At 40.0% G+C, this 23,420-nt stretch overlaps 1 protein-coding gene across 1 annotated transcript in view; it reads left to right on the forward strand.

Annotated features, from left to right (window-relative positions):
• Positions 1–9,109: 9,109 nt before the first annotated feature.
• RFTN1 (raftlin, lipid raft linker 1) overlaps positions 9,110–23,420 on the forward strand; it is an 81,395-nt gene continuing 67,084 nt past the window's right edge. The window contains exon 1 of the mRNA XM_009873285.1: positions 9,110–9,267. Within this exon, the coding sequence (XP_009871587.1) occupies positions 9,123–9,267 (145 nt within the window). The 5' untranslated portion in view covers positions 9,110–9,122. The remainder of the gene's footprint in view (positions 9,268–23,420) is intronic.

A 23,420-nucleotide genomic window follows, 5' to 3' on the forward strand; every position in this document is an offset into this window, starting at 1 on the left:
GTGGCAAATAATCAACATTTAACTATACTTAACAAAACGTTATTTTCAGACAAAGTTTGGGAGCTGTGGTACGATTGTATACTGTTTCTATTGTTATTTACTTAAAAAGCGAATTATGTTGTGTTGGTTTTTTTTTAAATTTAGTAGGAGAATACGTAAAGTTGTCAAGACACAGCTTATCTCTAGTTTACAAGGGGGAATATTTTTGTACATCTGCTGCCATGTATTATATTTAATGAATGCAATCCATTCCAGCTTCTGGTATTGAATAACAACTTACTGGCAAAAGCCTCTCTTTTTCACAATACCAGTGGTCGCATTTGTGTATTTAATTTCTGTTTTTTCTAAGGAAAAGAAAAAAGTCTTAGACCGAAGGGTTATTTTAGGAATCTTAACTTAACCTCAAGTTAGTTACATTAGACAAGGGGCTTTCCACTGCTTGAATGCTGGCATTCCCCTGGTCTGAGAGCGAGAATGTAGCACAAAATGAGTATATACAGCTGTGATTAAATACCTAGGGGAGTTCTGGGCTGTGGTACTGGGAAATGCAGATACCATTTTGGCTATAATGAAGTGGCCTTAGAATCCGTGGTTAAAAAGCTGGAGCCACCACCTTTGGAAGAATAAAAATCAAAATTGATGAAAGATGTATTTTTTAAAAAAAATACATAGCTACTGCTCCATCCCCCAGCTTCATGTGAGATCTCACAGCTTCACACCTGGCTTCAGTGGTCCCTTTTACCTTGGCCAGGGTTTTACTCCATGGCAACCTAGCAAAGGACAGTAAGCATGAGACTGTCAAGTGTGTCTGACTTTGTGTTTTACCTTGGTTTTTAGTCACTGTCCTTGAAGCTACTCTGCGTGCATTGCAATAGGCATCTGATTTACTTGCCTGTTTTCTTTACATTCATAGTTGCGTGGGGTTAACTTGAAAGGAAAGTTTCATTCCTGTCTAACATTCCTATGCATGCTTCTGTCTCCTCCATGCAGTCTTTAATTTGCTAGACAATAAATGATAGCTGCTATAGTTTCCTGCGAGTAGTTCTCGTCCTTCTTAGCATCTCAGTAGTCTCCTGTCTTCACATGGAGGCATCTTGCTTGCGCGTTTGCAGCTGTGGTATTTCAGAAGAAATTTTACTTGTGCTTTGTGCAGTGATGTTAACGCTTTGTTATCTTGACTAGAAATACCCTGCCTAAAAGTATTCTGTAGAAATATGTGGTACCATCTGAATCTTTTACTGTGCTGAAAGTCAAGCATCATGTATCACAAAGTATTAAACCTTTTGGATGAGCGTTGCAGGGTGGTGTGAGTGGGGCAAGAAGCAAGGGTCTCCCACCAGCCTGCTGTTCCTCAGACTGCTCCCCAGCACCAGCACACTTGCCTTACCCTTCCACCAGTTCTCTCTGATCCTTTTGCTTTACTTCTTCCCACCCTCTCGCCCACATGCACGCACACACAAACAAGCTTGGTTTCCCAAGAGAGGGGTAAGTGCCGCTGGTGACAGCCCCTGGTTATGGGCAGAGAGCCCAGGCTGCAGACCCTGGGACAGCGCAGAGGAAAGCGAGAGTGTGTTATGCAGGGTAGTGGTGTGAACACTGTAATAAAAGCAACACCACCTAAGAATGTTTTGTTGAAATGGTGTTACCGCGGTGGCGTGTTATTTGACGTGCTGCCTGCTAGGGCTGCGCTTTTTCCGTCACTTGTGATTAAGACCTCTCAGTCTGCTCTAAGTTTAGTGAATCCATGTTATATTTCTCAGTGTATTTTTTTTCTTTTTAAAGCTTCCTAAACCGTAGCAAACTCTTGAGGCTAGACCACCAGTGATCTTAATTGGCCAAATTATGTTTTCCTTCTTTTCTCATGTAGGCAATACATTTTCTTGTCTCGTGGTGAGATGATACCAAACCTGGTGCAATACTTTGTTTTTTCATTCTAGCAACTGAATCTGCAGTTCATCATGACACGTCTTCCAGAGTTCTTGGGATGAGTCCAAATTAGTCGTCCTGATTTGTGTTCTGCTTCTGTTTAGTTGTGGTATCTTTGGCCTCTCTAACTGGGCTTGACTTCTGGCACATTTCACTTCATGCTGGTGTTTCGTGATCCAAGACCATAGTTTCCTCTGCTGAACTTTTTTTCCTGTCCATTGAAAGCTCTCTGCTTATTCTGCCTTTCCTTCTTTATTAGGTAATTCATCTTGCTGGGTCTGGAAACTTTCTTATGAATCCTCTTGTCACTTCCTTGAGTTACAAATTGTGCAGATATTCCTATTGTAGTTTAAACATGTTCCAGACCTCCCCTGTGCTCATGTCCTCCAACTTTTCATTCGTGTTCATCTCACTAATGAGTTCCCTTAGTTTTCGAGATTTGCCTTTTGAAATTGAAAACCTTAATTGCAGATTTACTTTTTAATTTAAATAAAATCAATCATAAAAAATAAAACTGGGATTATTCTTTCACCAACCTTTCTGCAAGCAGAGATGTAGTTATCAGCTGCAAGTCTAAAAGTTAGTCAAATTGATAAGTATACAGTGAAAAAATTGGTCAGTTGTGACATCCAGTAATAGGTAGGACTGATCGTTCTTTGTATTTTCCAAATAAGTCTTTGAGAATCTTTTAAATTGCTTGGTAAACATTAGTTACTTAAACAACTGGTTCTTCCCCACTAATGCAAATTGTTGCGGTATTTATTGAATATATGCTTATGTAGTTACCTGTATGTATTACTCTTCAAAAAGTGACCTCTTGGTGCAGAATGTCCCTCTTGACAAGTGTAATCTCACAAAAAATCTTATATGGTGTTAAGCCAGAGAGGGAAGAACAGGGACCTGTGAGGAGCGTGGCTTTATTCTGTGAAGCTATGAAGGATCCCTAGCCTGCTGTTCTTTCTTTGTTTACCTGTACACCCAGTTTGTCAGATCTGGTGTTTTTAATCCTCTGCTTTGGTTATGCTTTTCCACCTGAGGGTTTTTTTGCCTTGTTATTCCTCTTCTGCTTCATTGCTTTAACTGTGGTAGGAGAGGGATTTGGCCATAATTTGCACACTCAGGGTTTGTTGAATGCGGGACTAAACACTAGTGTTCTGTAGACTGGGAAGGAGGCAAGAATTAAGTGACCACATGCCAGCAAGTGAACTGAGCTGAGCATGAAGTGCTTATTATTTTGAAAATGGAAAGGTCAGGATTGCAGGAGTGAGGGTTTAAGGGAAATAAGTGTGTCTCATTACTGCACAACAAATGTGAAGTCCTGTAATTATTTGTAAAAGCCTTCCAGCATCCCTGTGAGGTAGCAAAGTATTACCCATGGAAGGAAGAACCAGGATGAAAGGACTTAACCAAAATCAAGAGAGAAAACCTATTAATATGTTGCAGTTATCTTGTTTCCCAGCTGCTGCACTCAAGAATGCTATATTCCATAATTTTGTTAAAAGAACTTAAGCAGTAACTTAGGTATTTTAGAAAATAAATTAATTCATGATAAAGCTTAGAAAATGAAGTCACTGGTTCTGGAGAATAAACATTTTAAATTTGTTAATGTGTGCTAGCTTGTTCTCACTACAGCTTAAAACCAAGCTGACAGTAGCATAATTTACCTATATAGCATGTTTCCTTGGGATGCCATTGTAAATACTAAAATTACTGTGTTTCTGTTTCAGATGATAGTGCGTTGTGCTTGCATGTATATTGAAATATCCAGTGTAATGCTATATACCTAGCAGTTGGCTCGAATAGTCAAAGTATTTAAAAGAATTGTTTAGGAATTCTTTTCAAATCATCCGTTTAAGTAGTCATTGACACAGTGCTGCCTGTAATATTGATATAGTTGAAATAAACTGTTTAACCAGTATATACTTAGTTGATAAACATTGCTTGAATTGCTTAGTCTGGTAATCTATGCAGTCTGCCATTAGCCATGTGGTTCTGTTACGTTTCAGTGTAATTTTCCTTATTATTCCTTGGAGATAAATTGTTCCAGAGTTCATAAAAAGAGGGGATGATATGTCAGATTAGCCCCATTTGTTCCCCCAAACTCCCAAATAGAAAATCAGATAGAAAGCAAGGGATCTCTTCTTCTCTTCTTTGTACTCTTTTCAAAGGAATCCTGGGGCCTGAACCACTACTAACAAGAAAACAAGTTGTTAGCTGCATGGTGTTATTTTATGCATGTTGTTCTTTGCTAATTCTGAACCTGTTGTATTTTATTACTCTGAATACAAGCGAGATAGCAAACCCAAGCTGCAGAGTATGTTTTAACAAAGCTTAGGTTCAGAGATGATGAGTGGAAAACCTCCAAAAGAACTGTAAAACCTCTACCTTTTATTCAAGATCCACATGTTTTCATGGATCACAGGGTGCTTAAAAATGCAAATACTGGGTTGTGGTTTTTTGTTTGTTTTGGTTTGGGTTTTTTCCCTTCCTGCATATAATTTGTTGTAATTTTTTTGGTTTTCATGGCAAAGGATGGTATCGGTTTCAGTAGTACTTGCGTGGGATAGGGGTGTTCAGGGGCAGGTCACTGGCCAGGCAGGAGCAGAGGAGTTCTGCCCTGTTCCTCCAGAAGCTCCCCAGAGCTCTTTTAGTCCTAAAATACACGACGAAGGACAGGAACGGGCAGGAGGAGGTGGCAGCAAGGGCCTTAATCTGTGACTTGCATCTTGGGAATTTGCTTGGGTTGTATGAATCCCGGGTTACATTTCTGAACTTGATTTGCAGAAGCAAGCTGCTCCTTTCCTAACCAATGGGGGCCTTTGCTGTTGTTCATGGGACAGACTTAGGAATTAATTGACTGTAGGGTTTGCTGTTGTTCCACAGCTCATCACAGCTTCCATTTTTTGTCCTTTCACAAAGTTAAAACAAGATATAGACTAAAAAAAAATTCAATCTGTTGTTATATCTAGGTTTCAGTTCTAGTTTTGTCATCACGTAGCTGAACACGAAAAGATTTTTAGAAACTACCAAGATCACAAAGCACATGTAAGATTAATTCTTAATCTAAGTGAGTTTGCAGACAGAACTGGGTTTTTTCCAGCATGTGAAGCTGTAAAAGCCCATAGCTAAATCTTATTTTTTGTGGCTAATTGTTACTTTTTCTCTCACTTGAGGTATTTCTTCTAATTATGGAACTAGTGGGTTGATAGTTAATTTTTATATTAATGAAAAAATGTCTTAAAACCTGCTGCAGAACATGAAATGTTTGAAAATTTTGCAGTGTTTTTTAAGAATTGTTTTTTAATTTATTAAAAATTGAATATTGCTGTTAACATTTTATTTTAATACTAATAAAAAAATGTAAAATTCACATACAGGTATTGAAAGCCAGGATGAATATATGTAGTACAGTAACCTTAAGTATCCTTAATAGTAAGATAAGTGCTGCTAAAGGGGATTGAAGTGGGTTTAGATTACTTTGAGTGCATCCATGATGAACATTTCTTCCAAGGCTCTTTGGTAACTTCCACGTAGAAGATTATTAAGCTGAATTAGTTCCCTGTTGATACCTAGATTTGTAACTGAAAAGCAAGGACGTGTTTTCAGATGAGGGTGGAAAATCTCTGAACAGAACTAACTTTGCTCCGGAGGAAAGGAAGGAAGGAAGGAAGGAAGGAAGGAAGGAAGAGGTTAATTACAAATGGTAAAAATCTCTGGAAGATTATAAAGTTGTCCCAGTAGAAAGTTTGCTGGGGTAACATTGAGCAGAATTTGGTGATTCAGTGCTTACTTGTCATACACACGTCATCAGTATCTTTGAGCAAATGAAATATTTGTACATCTCTGGAATATTTTAATACTTAGACTCCTGTCTTAAAGTCGGAACTTTATTTCCTGAGATGTGCTTTTGACTGCTGCAGCATTTGCATCCTAATTACCGTGGCAAAGGGAGTGATCAGAGTCATGGAGTGTTAGGGGTTGGAAGGGGCCTGTAGAGGTCATCTAATCCTCTGCTAAGGCAGCATCACCTCAGACACTCATGTTGTGATTTTTTCTTTCTGATACCTTGTTTTTATTCAAGTGAGAGCATTCTTTTCCGTATATGTGCTTGAGTAACATAAATATAATTGTCTATACTTCATGAAATGTGGGGAGGTATTTATCCTCAGTGATACTAACTGAAGTTTTGGCCAAGCAGCAGGAAGGTGAGCAGTCACTTAGGGAACCGATACCGACCAACGTGCTTTCAGTCCAGCCCCGAGCGGGCAGGTATCTCGCTGCTGAGTGACAGTTTGCAGAGATCACTGCTCACAGTGGCAGCGAGAGTGGAGGGCTTGTCTCAAAAGGGCAGAGGAAATGTTTGCTAGAGAAGCACAGGAAAGTGTCTGTGGCTGCTGATGGAGGAGCAGCACTTTCACCCCAGTTGAGGAGAGAATGCATAACTCTGTGATGTGAAATACTGAGTCTCTAAGGCCTCCTTCTGCAGTCATCACTGTCTGAAGAGTCCTGTGGATTTCAGACCCTTGGTATAACTAAGGGTTGCAGGCACTGTGGTGTAATGACCTCTGAAATGGAATTTTTTTCCTTACGAAATGCCGTACTGGGTATTTGGGATGTGTAAGAATTACTGGGCCATTGCTGAAACAGGAAATTTGATACACTTGCTGACGCTCACTGCTATCTTAATTCTTCGCTCTACAATATATTGAAGCACAAGCATACTGCTAGATGTGTTCCATTACAGTCCATGGAAATACTCATAGTATCTTGTTAGGCACATTAATATACAATATACATTTATATATTAAATAACATTTTAGACTTAAGTTAATCATACTGTACAGATATCCTGGTTTGAGCTAAACAGAACCAGTTCTGTTCAGTGATTTTACTTTTCAAATCAGTCTTTTCAAAGAGGCTTCACTTTTGGAAGTTAAAATAAGCAAAAGAAAGAAGCTGCTGTATATATGAAATAATACCCCTCCCCTCTTTTATTTTTCCTTAATGGTAGTAGTTGTTACAAGAAAAAAAATTAGGAAGTGTCATTTTGGGAACAGAAAAAGATCTCGAAGATTTTAAACCTTAAATGCCAAAAGAAAAAAGCCCCTAGCTTTCATTCACAGAAATTTTTAAAATCCAGTAGTTTCTACTTTTCTGTCAGAATAAGCAGGGGAGCTTGTTTTCTGTTGGATGAATCCCCCAAATATTGAGAGTTCAGGACCATTTCAACATTTCTAGCAAATGTTTTTTCTGCTTCCGGTTTCTGTGTGATCGCTTTTATACTGTGGTATTTTTTTTAAAGTTTGATGTGTTGGTCAGTGCTATTTTGATGTATTATTTATTAATAATTTATGACTTTACAATAAGATATAGGTGTGCACTTAATGGACTCTGCAGGTGATATGAACGTGGGTGGCTGTTGCTGAGCCTCGGAAGACTTCCAGCACTTCCAGGGGTGTCGGAGAATGGGATGAGATTATTACTGAGTAGTCAAAATGTAGACGAACAGAGCAAAGTTATGGGGAATGAGTTGGAAACCCCTTAATTAGCTGTGTTAGATAAAAATAAAGAGAAATGGGTTCTTTGTCTACTGGTAAACTGTGAATGTGATTCAACTGTGAATGACGATTTTCGGTGGAGAAGGCATGTTATTTGCAGTAGAGACAGAGAAGCATTGATGTTATTTTAATGGTCCTTGTTAGGATCTCATTCTGAGCAGATGGTCACCTGTGTTCACGTAGAGAAAAGAAAACAGGAATGATGCACATGAGAGAGTGGGATGATAAAGGGAGCAGAGATATCTTGTCTTGTAAGTGGCAGGAAAGGACTTGAGCACATTTATCCTAGCAAGAAACAGGAAGGGATTTGGTAACTATTCATAAAAATTATTTCACAGGGAAATATGAGCGAGGGATGAAAATTATAAAAGTGAAATATAAGTTGAATCAATTTCTGTGAGTAGATTGCAGATACATTGGGGCTGGAAGTTTGTCTGGCTTTCTAACCATTTAGGCAATGGGGCTGTGACATAAGCTTACAAGCACCTCTTTGGAGACAGAGAACCTGAACTCGCTTTTCATTCTCTGCTTTAGTTTTATTAACGGTCAAGGTAAAGGCAGCCCCAGCCTGAGAGTGAAGATTTTCAGGCACTCGTTGCTGTCTGACAGAGGTTGCGGCGAGGCCAAAACACCAATCTCTGTGATGCTTCTTGCAGCGTGTTTACACCGAATGGATTGCATGCCTCCAAGTGTCTGGGGTGACCTGTGGGGGCCCCTCTTAATCACTGAGCCTTTATTTTACAGTCTCAGGTGCCTACCTAGTGTGTCTTTATCTTTTCATACTCACTGCTGGTTGAAATAATTTGCCTCAGTCTGACCAGCATTGTTGAACAGGAATGAAAGGATTTGAATCATCTTGACTGTTTTTCACTAAGCAATTCCTCATTCTTTCATGCTCAGATGCACCATAATACGCAGAATATTGAGAAACATTTACTGTGTAGCAGCAATGGTTGTCAGGAATAATTCTTTAAAATGTTGTGGACTGGCAGCCTATTAAGGAGAATTAGATGTATCTAGTCCAATTCTGTGGTCGTGTGCCTTTTCTGGTTTGAAGATGGCTTCTATGAAGTGCCGTTATTTCCTATGGTTTACCTGAAAAAAGGAGGTGGAAGGAAGTGAGATAATTTTTCTAAATGCTGGTAGTTCTCTGCAAACCTGCTTTTTCCATTGAATAACAAGTCTGGATATTAATTTGAATGTACAAAGATCTGTGTAAAATATAGTATAATCTCCTCTCTTAGTAACTTCATATGTAGAAATTCTTATTAGATTGTCAGCCTGTATAGTAGCAAGTTATTGTGCATTTCCAGCCACTTTATATAATGAAGTATGTTGTCTTCCAGAGCGTGCTACTGATTATAGTTGAAAGATGCAAAATACATGCATTTAACTGGCAATTTTCCAATAAAATAATAGCATGCCTGAGGATTGGTACGAGTAGTATACACTTCGATTTCTATCTGAGTGTTTATTTATACCATTCTGTAAAGTTGTGGGTAGCTTGTATTTAAGCAAAAAAAAAAAAATCACAGTAATATGCTAGTGTGGTATGTGAACCTGGAAAGAAAAAATGAGTGGTGTTTATGCATTTTCCCTTTTCCTTTTCTCTGCCTCTTTGTATCAGGAGTTGCTGAAATGGGTTGTGGATTGAACAAACTAGAGAAGCACGATGAAAAACGACCTGGTAATATCTATTCAACTTTGAAGAGGCCCCAGGTAGAAACCAAGATAGATGTTTGCTACGAATATCGATTCTTGGACTTTACGACACTCAGTGATAGTAAGTACACAATATTTTTCCTTAGATTTTTTTTCTATTTAGAGTAACATGTTAATTGCTCCATAATGCTTTTTGAATCGTAGTTAAGTTTTTGGATTGTCTTTCGTTTCTTCTCTTCAGTCATAATGCTTACATGCAGAGATATTACTGAGGTTTTTTCTGTAAATTTGTAACCTTAGAGCTAGTTGTAGGTTACTAGATCTTAGGTTCTTTCAATGCCTCACCTTTTTCTTTTTTTTTGTTTGTTTACTCTAATGTGGGTGGTTGTTTCCTAAATTTGCATTTTATCCAATTTTCATATGGTAAAGCTATTCAGGTCTGCCAGGTTATATACTTCATTGCTCTTTTTTCTTCTTACCCTTCTGCTTCCTGTTCTCCCTCAGGAGTATTTTGAGAGGTTGAAGTTAGTGTTTTCAGTTTTGCTAACTTAGATAACTCTTATGTGGTTGCAAACAGTTACAGGTGCACCCGTGTGGGTTGAAACAGGATAGTGGGAGACACTGAAGATCTGAAGCATCAAAGGGGTGAAGGTCCGGTCTCATGCAACTTATATCATGGTGTTTTTTTTGCTGTCTGAAATAGTCTTGCTTTAATTCGCGCGACAATCCACAGATATTTCATTTCTTTCCTTCCTGATTGACATCAAGCATCTCTGCCAGTATTGCTCACACCATCGCCTGTGCCCTCTTTCACTTCAAAATTAGCCTGTTCTACAAGCGATTACTCCTCACACCATTTGGAAATCTGAAGCTTGAGCAGAAGGCTGGGACCTGCTTCTTGCTATATATAAAACAACACAGTACCAAAATCTGTTCTAGCTGGTTGGCAGGAGGCCAGGTAGAGCCTCTGTGCTTTTGCCCTGCAGTGTGCGGCTGCTTCTCTTGTTTTGCGAGTCAGGTCAAAGGAGAAGCCAAAGCGGAGTGTCTCGCACTGTGTGAGACAAAGAGCTGCTGGTGCATCTCTTGGTGCGACACCTCTAGCTGTTCAGTATATTCAACCCAGAGTAATGTGAACTTGTTGTTTTGCTGCAAGAGTACTCAAGTTTGGAAAAAGGTGGGGCTTTGGAATAGGTGGTTGGGCAGGAGTGTGCTTTTTTAGGCCGTGTGGGAGCTGAGAAATTTTGGTTTTGCTGACTTTTCTTAGTGCTTGTCTCCCGCACTTGTGGATTCTTAGTGGTTTTTGTTACACTAACTGGGAGGCACTTCAGTTATCGAGAGCATCAAACAAGAGGAGAGGAATTTTTTCCCTCTTTATGTATTGAAGTTGTTTCTGTGTTTATATATTTTTATTTTGGAGTGAGCTGTTTATATCTATTGATAGTTTGACAGCTCTTACTGAGATGTACTGTAGACTGTGTCAGTAGTGAAAATGAGTTGACATTGAGGACACCCTTCTATGGACTTTTCTGGGATGCTCATCACTGTTCTGATTGCTTCCTGAGCTTTAGTATGTGCATTTATCATACCTCATGAAGTCCCGTGTTTGTCCCTGTATGGAGAAGAATCACTACGTGTGATAGCAGTGTGACTTGCCTGAGGCGCAGAGAATGTCTGGCACAGAGAAAAAAATTAAATCCAGACTTTCCAAGTCTGATTGAATGGATAGGTTTGTTGTAAAACATACTTGTACGTTTTTCTTACTCATCATAGATTGTTTTACTATGATTTTAGGAAGCATGGTTTTAGAGAGTGTGAGTAGAAGTACTTTTATCAAATTCTTTGGCTCACCGAAGAGCGTAAGCTGTACAGCTGCCCCTGAGTTCTACTTTGGCGTGTTGTAGCCTCATCACTCGAGTCTCTGAAGATGCCAGTGGATAGTGAGATAAGGGGATGGAGCTGTTACTCCTGCTCTTTTTCCTTAGTATCACCCACAACTATGTCCTCCTGGGATCGGCAGAAGAACGACTTGCGGTTTTGCAGGTCCCTCCCTATTCAAGTAGTTGGCTATATGTAGAACACTATGTAGTGACAGGAGCCTGATGCTCCAGGTTTTTCTCAATGATGACAGCATCACTGGTTCATTTAAATTTTTGTTCAGAAGTAGCCTCTGCAGATAACCAGAGTTAATGATGAGCATTTCACCTATGTCTGTGTGGATTCAGAGGCTTCTGAAAACGAAATGCTCACAGCTGTGTAAAAAGAATATTTGGACTGTGAAGTCTATCTTCTGTGAATCTACTTTAGCCCTTTCAACGTGTATATATATCCGGACATGATTTTTTCCACAGGTTTTCTGCTTCATTAGGTTTCTAGAATAAGCCATGCTAAGTTATGAATGGCTGCATCATATTTTACTTCTTCCTTATTCTAAGCCTTATTTACAACACTAGTGAGCCTGGCTGTGATGACAGGTACTCATTTTTCTCTGGGGCTTTTCTATAACATTTACTGCTCTAATAACTCTCTCGCACAAATGTTGAATCTTAATGGTGAGAATGATGTGATTATCTTCATGTTGCAAGTGGGAGCTAATATTCAGATTACTGCCAGAAGTTTTCCAAGTCCTTAGTGTTCCTTCGTGTGTTCCAAAGTCAGCTGTCCTTGACTTTAGACATAAAGGTGGATGCTGGTCCAGTCTGCAGTTTGGAATAACATGTATTCTCATATCTGATACCCAGATAATGAGAGATCACTTCCAGAATATGGTGTATGTTTTAACTGCAGTTTCACAGACAGCTGGGTGGACCTAAGTTTTCTGCAGCTCTACGTGGGAAGATACTGCTCCCCTCTCTTGCCTCCTGTCAGCTCTGTGAATAACTCCTGGATCTGGTCAGTCTTATTGTTTGTGGAAGGCTCAGAGGAATGCTGGAGCTGGTAGCAGTGGTGGGAGTATGCAGTCAGGAAAAGAAATAGGACCTTCTTCAAATCAGCTCACTGTTATGATCTCATTCCCTTAGCATCACTCTGTTGAAAACAGGGTTAAAATACTGTCCTGCTGGTCATTTCTCTGCCATGTTAGTCAGAAACTTAACTTTGCTTGCTTGCTGTCTTTGGTTACTGTTTACCCTCTGACATACACAGCTGAAGGAATATAGAGAAATACACTCTTTTATTACACATTTTTATTAATTTCCAAACTTGAGCTTTGCTCTGCACTGATGCAGATGTCCAGTGAAAAATAGTATTTGATCACTTATTTAAATACTGTACAAATAATGCATAGATGCAAAGACAGAATCAAGTTTGGAAGTTTGAACTTCATTCTGACATTTCCCAATGGTGGGGGATTGACGTACTTGGAGGTAAACTGTCTACAGAAAGATTTCCCAAACTTTCAAGGAAAGCAGGCAATGAGGGACCCTTCAGTTTCCACTGTGTGCCACAACACTGATAATCTACATGGTTCTTCATAAAGAAATTGTTAGATTTGCCACTGTCCTTTACCCCTTGAGCAAGTGTGAAAATTGATAGTAACAAAGGGCCATCATCTAGTGTAGACTGGCACTTGAGGAATAAGGAGCACTCTGCTAAGGCAAGTCAAAACCTAGCAGTGGGCATGCTTAGTTTGAGTTGTTTGCTTTATAATGTCGGCCTGCAAGCCTTACCCTTCTTGTTTCTGCTCAGGTGACTTCTTCCAAGAAATGGCAGTCTGTCTTCAGTGCTGTCCCTTGACAGTGTCATCCTGTGCTCTGTTCTTTAGTCATCTGCACTGTCCAGAGCTTGTGGGCTGCTCTCCTTCAGGTGAAATCACACCAGATTTCACCCAAATTAAATTGACAAAATCATCACATATTTTTACTTGTCTAGAAAACATTAATAGGTTTCTATATTAAGTGTCTCATTGCTGAGTCAGCAAAATGCCAGAGGAGGTGCAGAGTCAGAGCAGGATGTTCCTGCTGTTGACAGCACTGAGCTGCTGGGTTGTCCTGACTAACATTTCGCTTCATTCCTGGTGTGCTCATCCAGCTCCTGAACTCTGCCCACCTCACTGTCATAAGACTCATGAATTCGCTGAGTCAGGTCATCTGTCACTGTACAGTCCAGTCCTGCATCTTCTCCACCTTCAACTGGTTTCTTCTGACAGCTTTCTACCCCCAATCATTTCTTCTGCTGTCCTGTGGAGTCATTTTGCTTCAGAGACCCGCCGTGCCCACAGGTGGCGTGTGGCAGGGGCAGGTCGTGCCTTGGAGGGGGTGGAGGCTCTAACAACTGACTCTCAACAGCCTTCATCTGCAGTTTGAATGTTCTTCTCGCTCTCTGTTGGCTGATCCTCACTTCAGAGCTGCTCGGCTGGTTGCCTTCCCACTGACCGTGAGACGCTACTAACGCTAAGTCGCAATGATTGTATTTTATCGCGATAAAAAACTTGAGGAAAGTAAAGGCCGTATCATTAGATTCATGTTGTACCAAACCTTTAGCTACAAAGCCGGAAGAGATAAATTAGGGTCTATGTGTGTATATACTTCAGGCCTTAACTGAGATAAAAAACCCCCACAGATTATATTGCCTGCCCAAAAGTGGAAAAAAAAAAAAGTTATCTATTTTGTATCTGTCTCCATGTAAGTAAAAGGAGCTGAATAACGATCATCTTGTACCTCTTTTATCTCCAAGTTTTGTTGGAAATAAGAGGCAAAAGCAAACCTAAGCAGAACATGGGCTGACAAATGGAATATCCTTAATTTAAAACAACCATATTTTTAACAGTGACTCTGTGGGGCAAACTGGTTTGTTGTATTTTGTTATTTTGTTCAACAGATAAATATTGCAGTAACCTGCATTCCTTGCGTGCTGTAATCTGATCTACTTATTTTAGAAAACTTCACTAGCAATGACAGGTCGTACAGAAACTGAGCTCTCCCTCTTCTTCATCCTTTTTTTTTTCCTACAACCTTTCAGTTACAATGAACTTCTGAGCGAAACCTGGAATCTGATAGTTATTTATCTCTTCCCTTCTCCTCAGAATAGTGTAGAGTTTTATAGTATTTAGGGATTTAAAAAAAATTTTATTTACTGACTTGATGGGGTCTTTTTTTTGCTTTGCTTTACATTCCTATGGTAATTCATTGGCCTGATGAGTTACGACGGGTTTTGGCCTTCAACAAAGCTGGCATGAAACATATGCTTGCCATGTGATGAGAATGAAATGGGGGTATAATTTTTTTTTAAATGGGGAAAGGCTATGCTCTGAACAAGCCGTTTGTGCTATAAAACCACTGAAATCCAGATTTTTTAACTGAAGGAATGAAAAATAGCAATACTCCACATGTCCCAAAGAAGTTCTTAAGTTGTAACATGAATACAAGGGCCTATGGTTTTTATCCTTGTTGTGAAGAATTTGTCTCTTCAGTAAAAAAATAAAAATAAATAAAATTATTTTAAAAGTGAGGTAATTAGTTACACTCCAGTATTTCTTCCCTGTTTTTGTCTTGAGTATTTTAATTGCTGTTGTCTAAGGACATACATTTTACCAGGACAGTACCACTAGTATAACAGATTCACTACACACATAAATGCCTCTAGTTGGAGGCATTTTTTGTGTGTATGTGTGTGTATATTTATATGTATGCATATATGTATAAAATTGAAAAGCGTATCTGTTTTTCAAGTTTGACGAGCTTCTAAGTACTATAAAGTAATGTTTTGGAATCTGTTAATAATGCTCAAAACCCATTTGTTACTGCTGTGGCTGGGCTTTTGTTTGATTTTTACTGCTTTTTTCCTAACATGAGACACAAATCATGTGTTAATGAACCTTTATAAAACACATAATTATGTTACAATCAATAGGTAAAGAAACATTTCAGTATGGATGTGTTCTTAATTTTGCTTTTTTAATTTTTAGTTGTGTTTAGGCTTTTAAGCTAATAAAATGTTGTCAATTTTCCTCACAGAGGAGGGAAAGAAGAAATCTAATTGGAACTTGCAATTGTCATGCACTGGAAAGTGTGTGAGTTGAGTATAAGGAAGGCATTTTTCCTATAGAATATGTATGCATATTTTTATCAGAAAATTCTGTTTGCTGCAGAACGTAATTATTTATTGTTGACTTCAGAGCTGACTGTCTCTTCCTATCAGTAATCTTTATATTACATTAAGCAGTTATTTGTGCCTGGCTTCTGCTTTCTGGTTCTCTTCACCATTCACTTAAAAAAAAACCCAAACAAAAACCCCCACTTCTCTGAGCAAGTGGCTGTGCGTCTGAAAAAAGAACAAACCCTGCAACCCTGCATTTGCAGGTGTTGTTATTATTTGATTTAAGACTAGTAAAAGCAATTGTTTTCCCATTGGTGGAGTTATTTAATTTCCTGTTCTCATTTCTGTAAGCAAAAGAACATAAATGAAATTAGCATGCGAGTTTTATATTTCAAGTTGCCATAGTCTGTTACCTCCATTTTTGTCTTCAGGAGTGATGAAATAAAATTACACGGCAAGATATTGTTAGGTTATTAATGAGATGTGAGAGCTTGAAACAGACTGTGTGTCGAGTGTCTGCCACAGACTGAAACACTGCTTTGGAGGAGATTAACGTGTACCAGGCTCAGAGCAGTAAGACAATGAGCAGAAGAGGCCAGTGGATTACTTCTGCGTAGCCCAGATTCTGCTAATTCTTCCCCTTTGTTTAAGCTTTGTCCATGTACGTGTCCTGTTCAGCTTAGTTTGATTATATGCACATGATAAAAAGAATTGGCACAGGGTTTGCTGGATATGGGCTTCAGTCCTCTCTGTTAGTGCGTACATGAAGAAATGAAATCCTCTGGCTTCTCTTGGTGTTCTGTCTGAAGTGAATTACAGTCTGCAGTAATACGTAACCCTTTCGGACTTGCCACTGTAAGTCACAGCAAAATGAAACGTTCATGCTGTAGCAGTTTATAAAGCTTATTTGTGTGTCTTGGGAAAACTTGCGTAAAAGGAGCATTCCATATGTTACTGGTTTAATAAATGCAATAAATTACATCATAAATGTAATTGCTTTAATGAATTGTTAGGAATAATTTGAACTTCTTTACCACAGTTGCCTTTTTAATAAGGATGTGCAACTCAAAACCTCTTAGAGGTATTTCAGTTTCTAAGTACAAACTTTGCTTTCCATAATTGCTGTATTTAGATCCTTGTTATGGTGGACTGTAGGCACACATTCTCTCCTCTATGTGTGTAAGCGTATCTGTACATCAATAATGTGTAATACACACACACATATAGTAATTGCATATACATTTATATTATTGAGAGGGGCAACTCATGAGGATATGAACATTCAATCTTTTGTGTTTTGCTTTATGTCTACAGTTAATTGCACTCCAACAGAAAGGACAAAGAGCTTTATCTGAAGTCACGTGATGACTGTGACAGAACTGGCAATAGGTCCCAGGTAGTCCAGTGCTCTGCCAGCTAGATGATGGCCTTCAGAGCGCCCTTTCTGCTGAATCTAAAGCAAGAAACTGGTTGATATTATGAATTAAATTTCCTAGCCTGTATCTTTAACAGTTATATGCAAAAAAGCTTTACCTTTCACATACTTGAAAATGAAAAAAAATAAAATAAATATTGCTGGTATTACCTATCTCCTCAAGATCCAACTGACCTGTGGCACTGCTATTTTGTGTTAGAATAATACATAATAGGCTAGGTGAAAGCTTGGAATACAGTATGGTACATGTATTAGAAGTCTTAAATATATAAAAGAGAAAGTGTATGATGCATTTTGGAACTGTATTTTCAACTTGTGATTGGAAACATAGTTTTCTTCTGGCTACTTTTATGGAATCTCACCTCAGTATGTAATAGCCAACTTTTCTACGTGGATTCTGCATGAATAATGGGTGTATGCCAATGAAAAATGGACTAGGGAGGGAAGGAAAAATAGCTGCAATAGTTGTATTAGCGCTAACTTTCCTAGTCTGTACCTGTTCTTAGACCAAAGAATTGATAGCTGTAATACTCCATCCTTGCCATGAGGTCACTGGTCCAATCTACTGTGTTAGCTGAAGCTTCTTCTTAATGTAATCACTGAATTCTTACAAGAGGCGCATACTGTACGTGATGTATACATGAATGATGGTAGTTCACTTGCATCATGGAAAAATAGTTACAGATCTAAAAAGAGCTCTGAATTCCCAAGAAACTTTTTCTTTCAGCAACTCAGGAATTGCACGCAATCTTTCTGAGCGGCCCTGTCTTTTCTTTTGCCGCTGGCTTTGCACATTTTTCCAGTCTTCATGTGGTTTTCGTCCTCCTGATGTTGTTCAAGAGCCAAGGAGCCAGACTTGGCAGTCTGCAAGACTGATAGGCATTTCTGATGGAATGGCGAAATTCTTCAAGCCACAGGGGCCCAATCCTGTTTTCTCAGAAACAAAACCTCCCATGTGTTTAACTGGAACAGGATATCACACAGTGGGTTGTAACTTCGAATAATAAATGCCTTATGGTTTTATTATGGTAGAGGAGCAATTAGGAGTCATCTCTCTAGTAACCTGCTTAGTCTTTTTATTACTTGTTACTACAAATTCCTAGACATCAGCCAGATAAAAGATGATGTACAAAATCCATGCAATATTCTAATTTTAATCGAGTTCTTTTTACATAACCTGTTACAATGTCATGGTGAGTCCGACCCATGGTCCACATAGCTCAGCACTGGCTGTGCGGTGCAGTAGACCGCCAGGGTGGAGTAGTTGCTTCCAGGGAGTTTACACTGCATTAAATTTTGAGGGTTTTACTTTGGACAAAGGTTAGTGTCCTCCTGTACACTGAACATCCCACTGCACATGTTTCAAAGCAGGTAGCTGAAAAATGTTTACTGGCTTATAAGCCCTTCTGGGGGCTGCTCTAGGATGTGCCGTGTTGTCCTAACATCTGTCTCACACAGATGACTGTAGCTTGTCATTGCCTCTGCCAGTGTCACGCACGAAGAAATGCAGAAACAAGAGTAATTTCTGTTCTACTTCTGTTCTGAGTTAGTTTTCTGTTCCTGCTTTTTCATACATGCCACCATTGCACCTACTGCCTGATGACTTCGGGCTTCCTTGCAAAAACGATGAGTGTCTTCTGCAGCTGTGGCAGCTACTGTCTAAACATGCTCCTTCCTTGCTTTTGTCTGAGGAGGAAGATGTGGACTGTGCTTTACTATCTCGAGTTTTCAGTCTTTTCTGTGCTCTGCCCTACGTGCATTGGAAGGTGGGGGATGCTACTGGTAGGTTGGACTGGTAGAGCTAGTGATTCCGTCTCTGCACTGAGGGAACTAACAAAAGGAAGAGTATGATAAAGTCTGCCCTTCTGCTTCACTGGTTTGGAGAGGAGAGACTTTTAAGGACAAGAAAGGGGCTAGTACAGGCTGATTAAATCGTGCAGTATGGAGATAATCTCTCCCCTGTACCCAGCAAGGAGACATGCGTCTCTCCATGGGAAGCATCTGTTCCTTCTCTGCTTTCCTTTTGGCTTACAGAGGAAATGGCCTGCACCCCATTCCGAGCAGGACCATGCCCTGTCAGTTGCTGGGTAGGTTGTCAACACTCAGCTGACATGTCAGCTTATATGAAGCTCCAAGGGGTCTTCATAGCCAGAATACTTAAAGCCTAGAAACTGCCTCCACACTCTTGCCCACAAAAAATGCAGCAATCAAGATGTCTGTCAGCCTTGTAATGAGCTGTAACATCCCTAGCCCAGGCTTCCTGCCATCGCTTTCCTGCTGCTGCACCCCCGAATACGTGGGCTCTTTAGGCTTCTCTGCTGAAAAGCGGATTGGAAGGTACAGCTGCAGCAAAACGGCAGCGGATCAGAAAAAGAGTTCCAGCAACACCTTTGATGGCTTTTTTCGCAGGGAAGACCAGCATGACCCAAAAGCTAGAAGCAAATGAAAAGCAAGGGAGGGAAAGTGGTATCTGGAACTTTTGCAGCAGGGACAAAGATAAGGAAAAAGGGTGATGGGGTGCCGATATGGCCTATACCAGAAATATTCTGCAGTGGACCAGCATGTCCGGAGGGTTAACCGGAGCACAAAACTAGACAGCAGGGCCCATCTTGGGCATCTGATGCTGCACCTACAGTCATGGGGAGAACATGAGAAGTATTCACACTGTTTGTAGGCTGCATGCTGAAGCCTGCACCCAACATTCTTCCACTGAACTCCTCCCCACCCCCCAGTACAAAGTGTCTCACCCGTGCTCTGGGCTCTCTGTAGAGGATCACACATGTGGCTGAGAGGAATTTCAGGAGAAGGACCAGGTTGCTGCTGCTGCTCCCCTAAGGGAGTACATGACCCAGCGACTTTCCGTGTGTATGAAAGGGAAGGGCACTGCCCTGATGGCCTCTGCCACCTATTACTATGTCTCCCAGAGAGGTAGAACCACCCTGGCCTGTTCCCATGGCTGTAGGTCATGGGCATGGAGACCTCAAATACTGTGCATAGTGCCACTGTTGTGGTACCAGGCACTGTGTGTCTGGACAAGGAAAGGGCTTCACAGCATCATCTCTCTGCACCTGGAAGCCTAAGAGGGCTGGGTTAGGGTGACACTTCATATGCTCTGCTTGCTTTGTTGCCAGGATGGATGTGAGCACTCATGCATGGTGGGAAGAGGAGACAAGGTTTTCAGAAAGGAGGGAGCATCAAGAGAAAGTAGAGCAGATAAAATAGGGAAATAATGTCAAGGGACAGGAGGAGCTGAACATATAAACTGAAAAACCTTGAGGCTGATGTGTGACAGTAAAAATGGAGGGACAGATACCATTTGACTTGTTAAGAAGGAAGACAAGATGTGGCATTACGTGACTTTCCAGTGTTTTTGGGAGCTTTCCATTGCTGGAGGGATGCCTTTTTGTTGTGTTGGTATCAAGGAAGCCCGGCAGGGACTGCAGTTGTCATTCTGACAAGATTTGCTGTCGAGTTCTGCCTGAGTAAAACCCATGGTAGTGTGCACAGGCAGGCACATGGTCTTGTACTGAAGAAGACAACTTAAGTTTCTGGGTTCAGATCCCTCTTGGGTCTTTCATGACAACTCGTTTTGTTTTTTGAACCTGAAAGTGATGTGAAGAACCTCCCCTGAGTGTGTTAGACATTTCATTGCTGAACAGGGAAAGGTTCCTTTAAACCTTAAAATGCCATCATTTCTAGGAAAGATCAATGTTTGATTTAAATTTTATCTGAAGAATAACCTGAGAACATTTAGGTAGTTTAAATCTATCACATGTATTGTGCATGGAAACTGAAGGATTTCTCATTTTCTTTGCCCAGTTCTGTAAATAGGTAGAACTGTTGCTTTAGCAACAAGCGTAATTGTGACGGCAATTTAAATGAAGGTTGTGAATATTGTACTCAGCAAAACAGTGAAGGTTGCAAACGTTAATGATTGTGTATCAAGTGTTAAGGCTTCTTCAGGTTAGTCTTCTTACGGCATGTTCGTGTTTTGTGTGCCAATACCAGACCTGCGTTTTCTTTACCCTAACTTATATAGAGAAAGGCATTGATCCTATATCTCTGATATTGCATTATCTGCATGAGACCTTTGATTTTGTTTTGTTTTTCGGTGCCTGTGTGTACATGCACAGGTGATAGGTAGTCTAATAAGTGTTCTATCTGTACAAGATGTAAATGTGCTGCCAAGCGAACATCTTAAAGTGGGTCTGGTGTAATATGCTTTTTTGCATTAGGTCTCAGTTTAGTGCTGCATTCCACATGCTCGTGACACCTGCTTGCTTGTTCATGGCCAGTCTGCAGCAATTTCTGAACTCTTCAATTCCTTGGTGAACTGCTGTTTGAACGTTACTGTCTTGCAGCCATAACATATTACAAAGCTGATTAAGGTTGATCCGGGCCTCCAGATGGTGGCCATCTCTCTAAGTGATGAGGCAGTCTGGAAGAATGTTCATGGCTCAAGTGGAGGACAAGCACTGTGCTAGTCCTGCTTCCAGTTCCCAGGCTCCTTTGGCGCTCGTTCAGGTATCTTGGCAAAACCCTGGCAGGTGTTGTCTATTTTTGCCTGTAAGTTAAATACTAAACACAGGTTTTAAGTGACTTGGGTTCATCTTATTGCAGTCATCCAAGTATGTGATACCCTGAACTTAAGAGAAGTCCACTGACATAATTACTGCATGAAATTGCAACTTGCTTGCTGTGGTAAAATTTGCACACCCAGCAGTCTTGGTTTGTGTGCAGTCATGCTTTTACAAATGATTTGGTACTTGTGACATACTGAGCTATATGATAAACATAGGATCAGCAGCAGTGTCAGGGGGTTTCCCAGATACGACGTGGTATATGAGAAATTTCAGGCGAGTCCAATGCTTACTCAGCTCCTGTGGCTAACTGGCATGGCTCTTACTGGTAAATGGTAACCCATGCGTAGTGATAAGGCCTTGTACAGGAACTGCAAGTTTAAAGCTTTCCAACCTATTGTTTTTTGCAAACTCTGTTTATTTCACGTAAAAGGAGCTCTATTTAGTTGGCATTGTAAAGAACTATCGGCTTCCTTCCTTTCCTTCTCCCCCCAAATAATCGTCCTCTCAACTTGAGACTTGCAGTGATTAGCTACAGATTCTTCTTGAAAGAAACAGTCCTTTCAAGGGGAAGAGAATCTCATTAAGCCTTTGCTGTGAGCTGCAGCTCTTGATCAACGCATGAAAGATAAGCTTGACAGTCATCAGGTGAGTTAAGAACGGCAAAAATATTGCCTGTGTCTGCTAAACAGTCCTCAGTTGAAAGAGTTCATCTCAGTCTGAGAATACAGAGGCTTTTGCATACTACGTGGCACATAAAAAATTAAAGACTTCAAGGATGCGAGAAGTCCTAAAGATGCCACGCATTTCCAAATGAATTGATAAAAGGCTTTAAATCTGAAAGAGAATGAGGTATGAGGTTTATAAATAAATAGATGGAATTTTGAGAAAGTTAGATATATGCCAAGACGTGGTTACTGGTGAAATATAAATAAACAGCAGCCTACTGCTGTTGTTCCTTGGTTGCTAAGCCCTCTATTGGTGTTCTTTTTCTTGAACGATTGTTTCCTGAATTTCTTAATAACAACTGATATAAGAATTGACAAATAGTGCTAAATTGCCTGGGTTAATTCACTAGCAATTATTGTACAGATTATTAGTAAGCAAAAAAAAATAGCATCTACTTTTGTCTCAAATCATAAAACAAAAGAACGAAAAGAATGACAGAATAAATGGTCTTTTGTTAAGTTATTGTCTCATAAAGTTTGGAACTGTGTCAGAATTGCTTTTTTGTTTTGTTTTGGTTTTGTTGTTTATTTACTTAGTAATGCTCAGCTCAGATGCTGCATCTGTCTTTCTCTGCCATCCTTCTACCCAATTTTTCCAGCTGGGTTGAATGCCTTGATGAAGCCTTTCAAATGATCAAATAGATAAAATTGTACATATTCTGTGGGATTATTTTTATTGTTCTTCACCACATGTTCACAGAATAAAATACTTTATAATTGTAAGACATTGTTTTCAAGCTTCACTCTTGCACTACTTATCGATTTTGTTGTCGGTTTAGGTGTTTTTGTTATAGTAAATTTTGGGGAAAATTTGGTCTGCTCTTCAACAGATACTTCGAGGGAACCCTTCTAGGACTGTTAGAGAAAAGTCAGATTATTTATCAATGATGTTTCATTATTAGCAAGCGAGTGAGTCTGATAATTCTTGACCGAGAAGCACTTAGAAATGTTTCTCTGTTTTGCAGAGTACACTTAGGAATGGAGAGAAGTGCAAGTGTCTTGAACGTGGGCTGTCTTATGATTAGGAGTTGGAGCCCCGTGAGGCTGCTTGTGACCTCTCTTTGGGTTGCGTTGTTAGGAACTGTGAGAGGGCCCAGAGGCAGAGCGTGCTCGGGTTTGCTCCTGAGGCGATGCTGTGGCTGACAAGAACGCTCGTGCACGGTTCTGTTGTGGTGCGTTGGCTGTGAATGTGCATCCTCATATGCCACTGTGCCACCTATAAAGTGTATTTTTTCCGTTGCAAAGGGAACTGAGAAACTGACCTGTTTCTTTGCTTCTGTGCTTTATTATTTAATCAGTAATAAGGTGCAGTTATGAAACTGATTTTTTGATGTTACTGACCTGAAAGGGACCCTATCTGGGGGTAAGGAAGGTCTTAGATCTTAAGACTGCCGGCATAATGCTTTTTAATTACCACCTTCTTACCATAAAAGAATTCTGTCCCTGTTGGACAAGACATCTGTTATATCCTTATTGCATATACTTACTACTTTGGGAT

Source organism: Apaloderma vittatum, unplaced genomic scaffold, assembly GCF_000703405.1.
Source record: "Apaloderma vittatum isolate BGI_N311 unplaced genomic scaffold, ASM70340v1 scaffold3017, whole genome shotgun sequence".
In the NCBI taxonomy this organism is placed as follows: Eukaryota; Metazoa; Chordata; class Aves; order Trogoniformes; family Trogonidae; genus Apaloderma; species Apaloderma vittatum.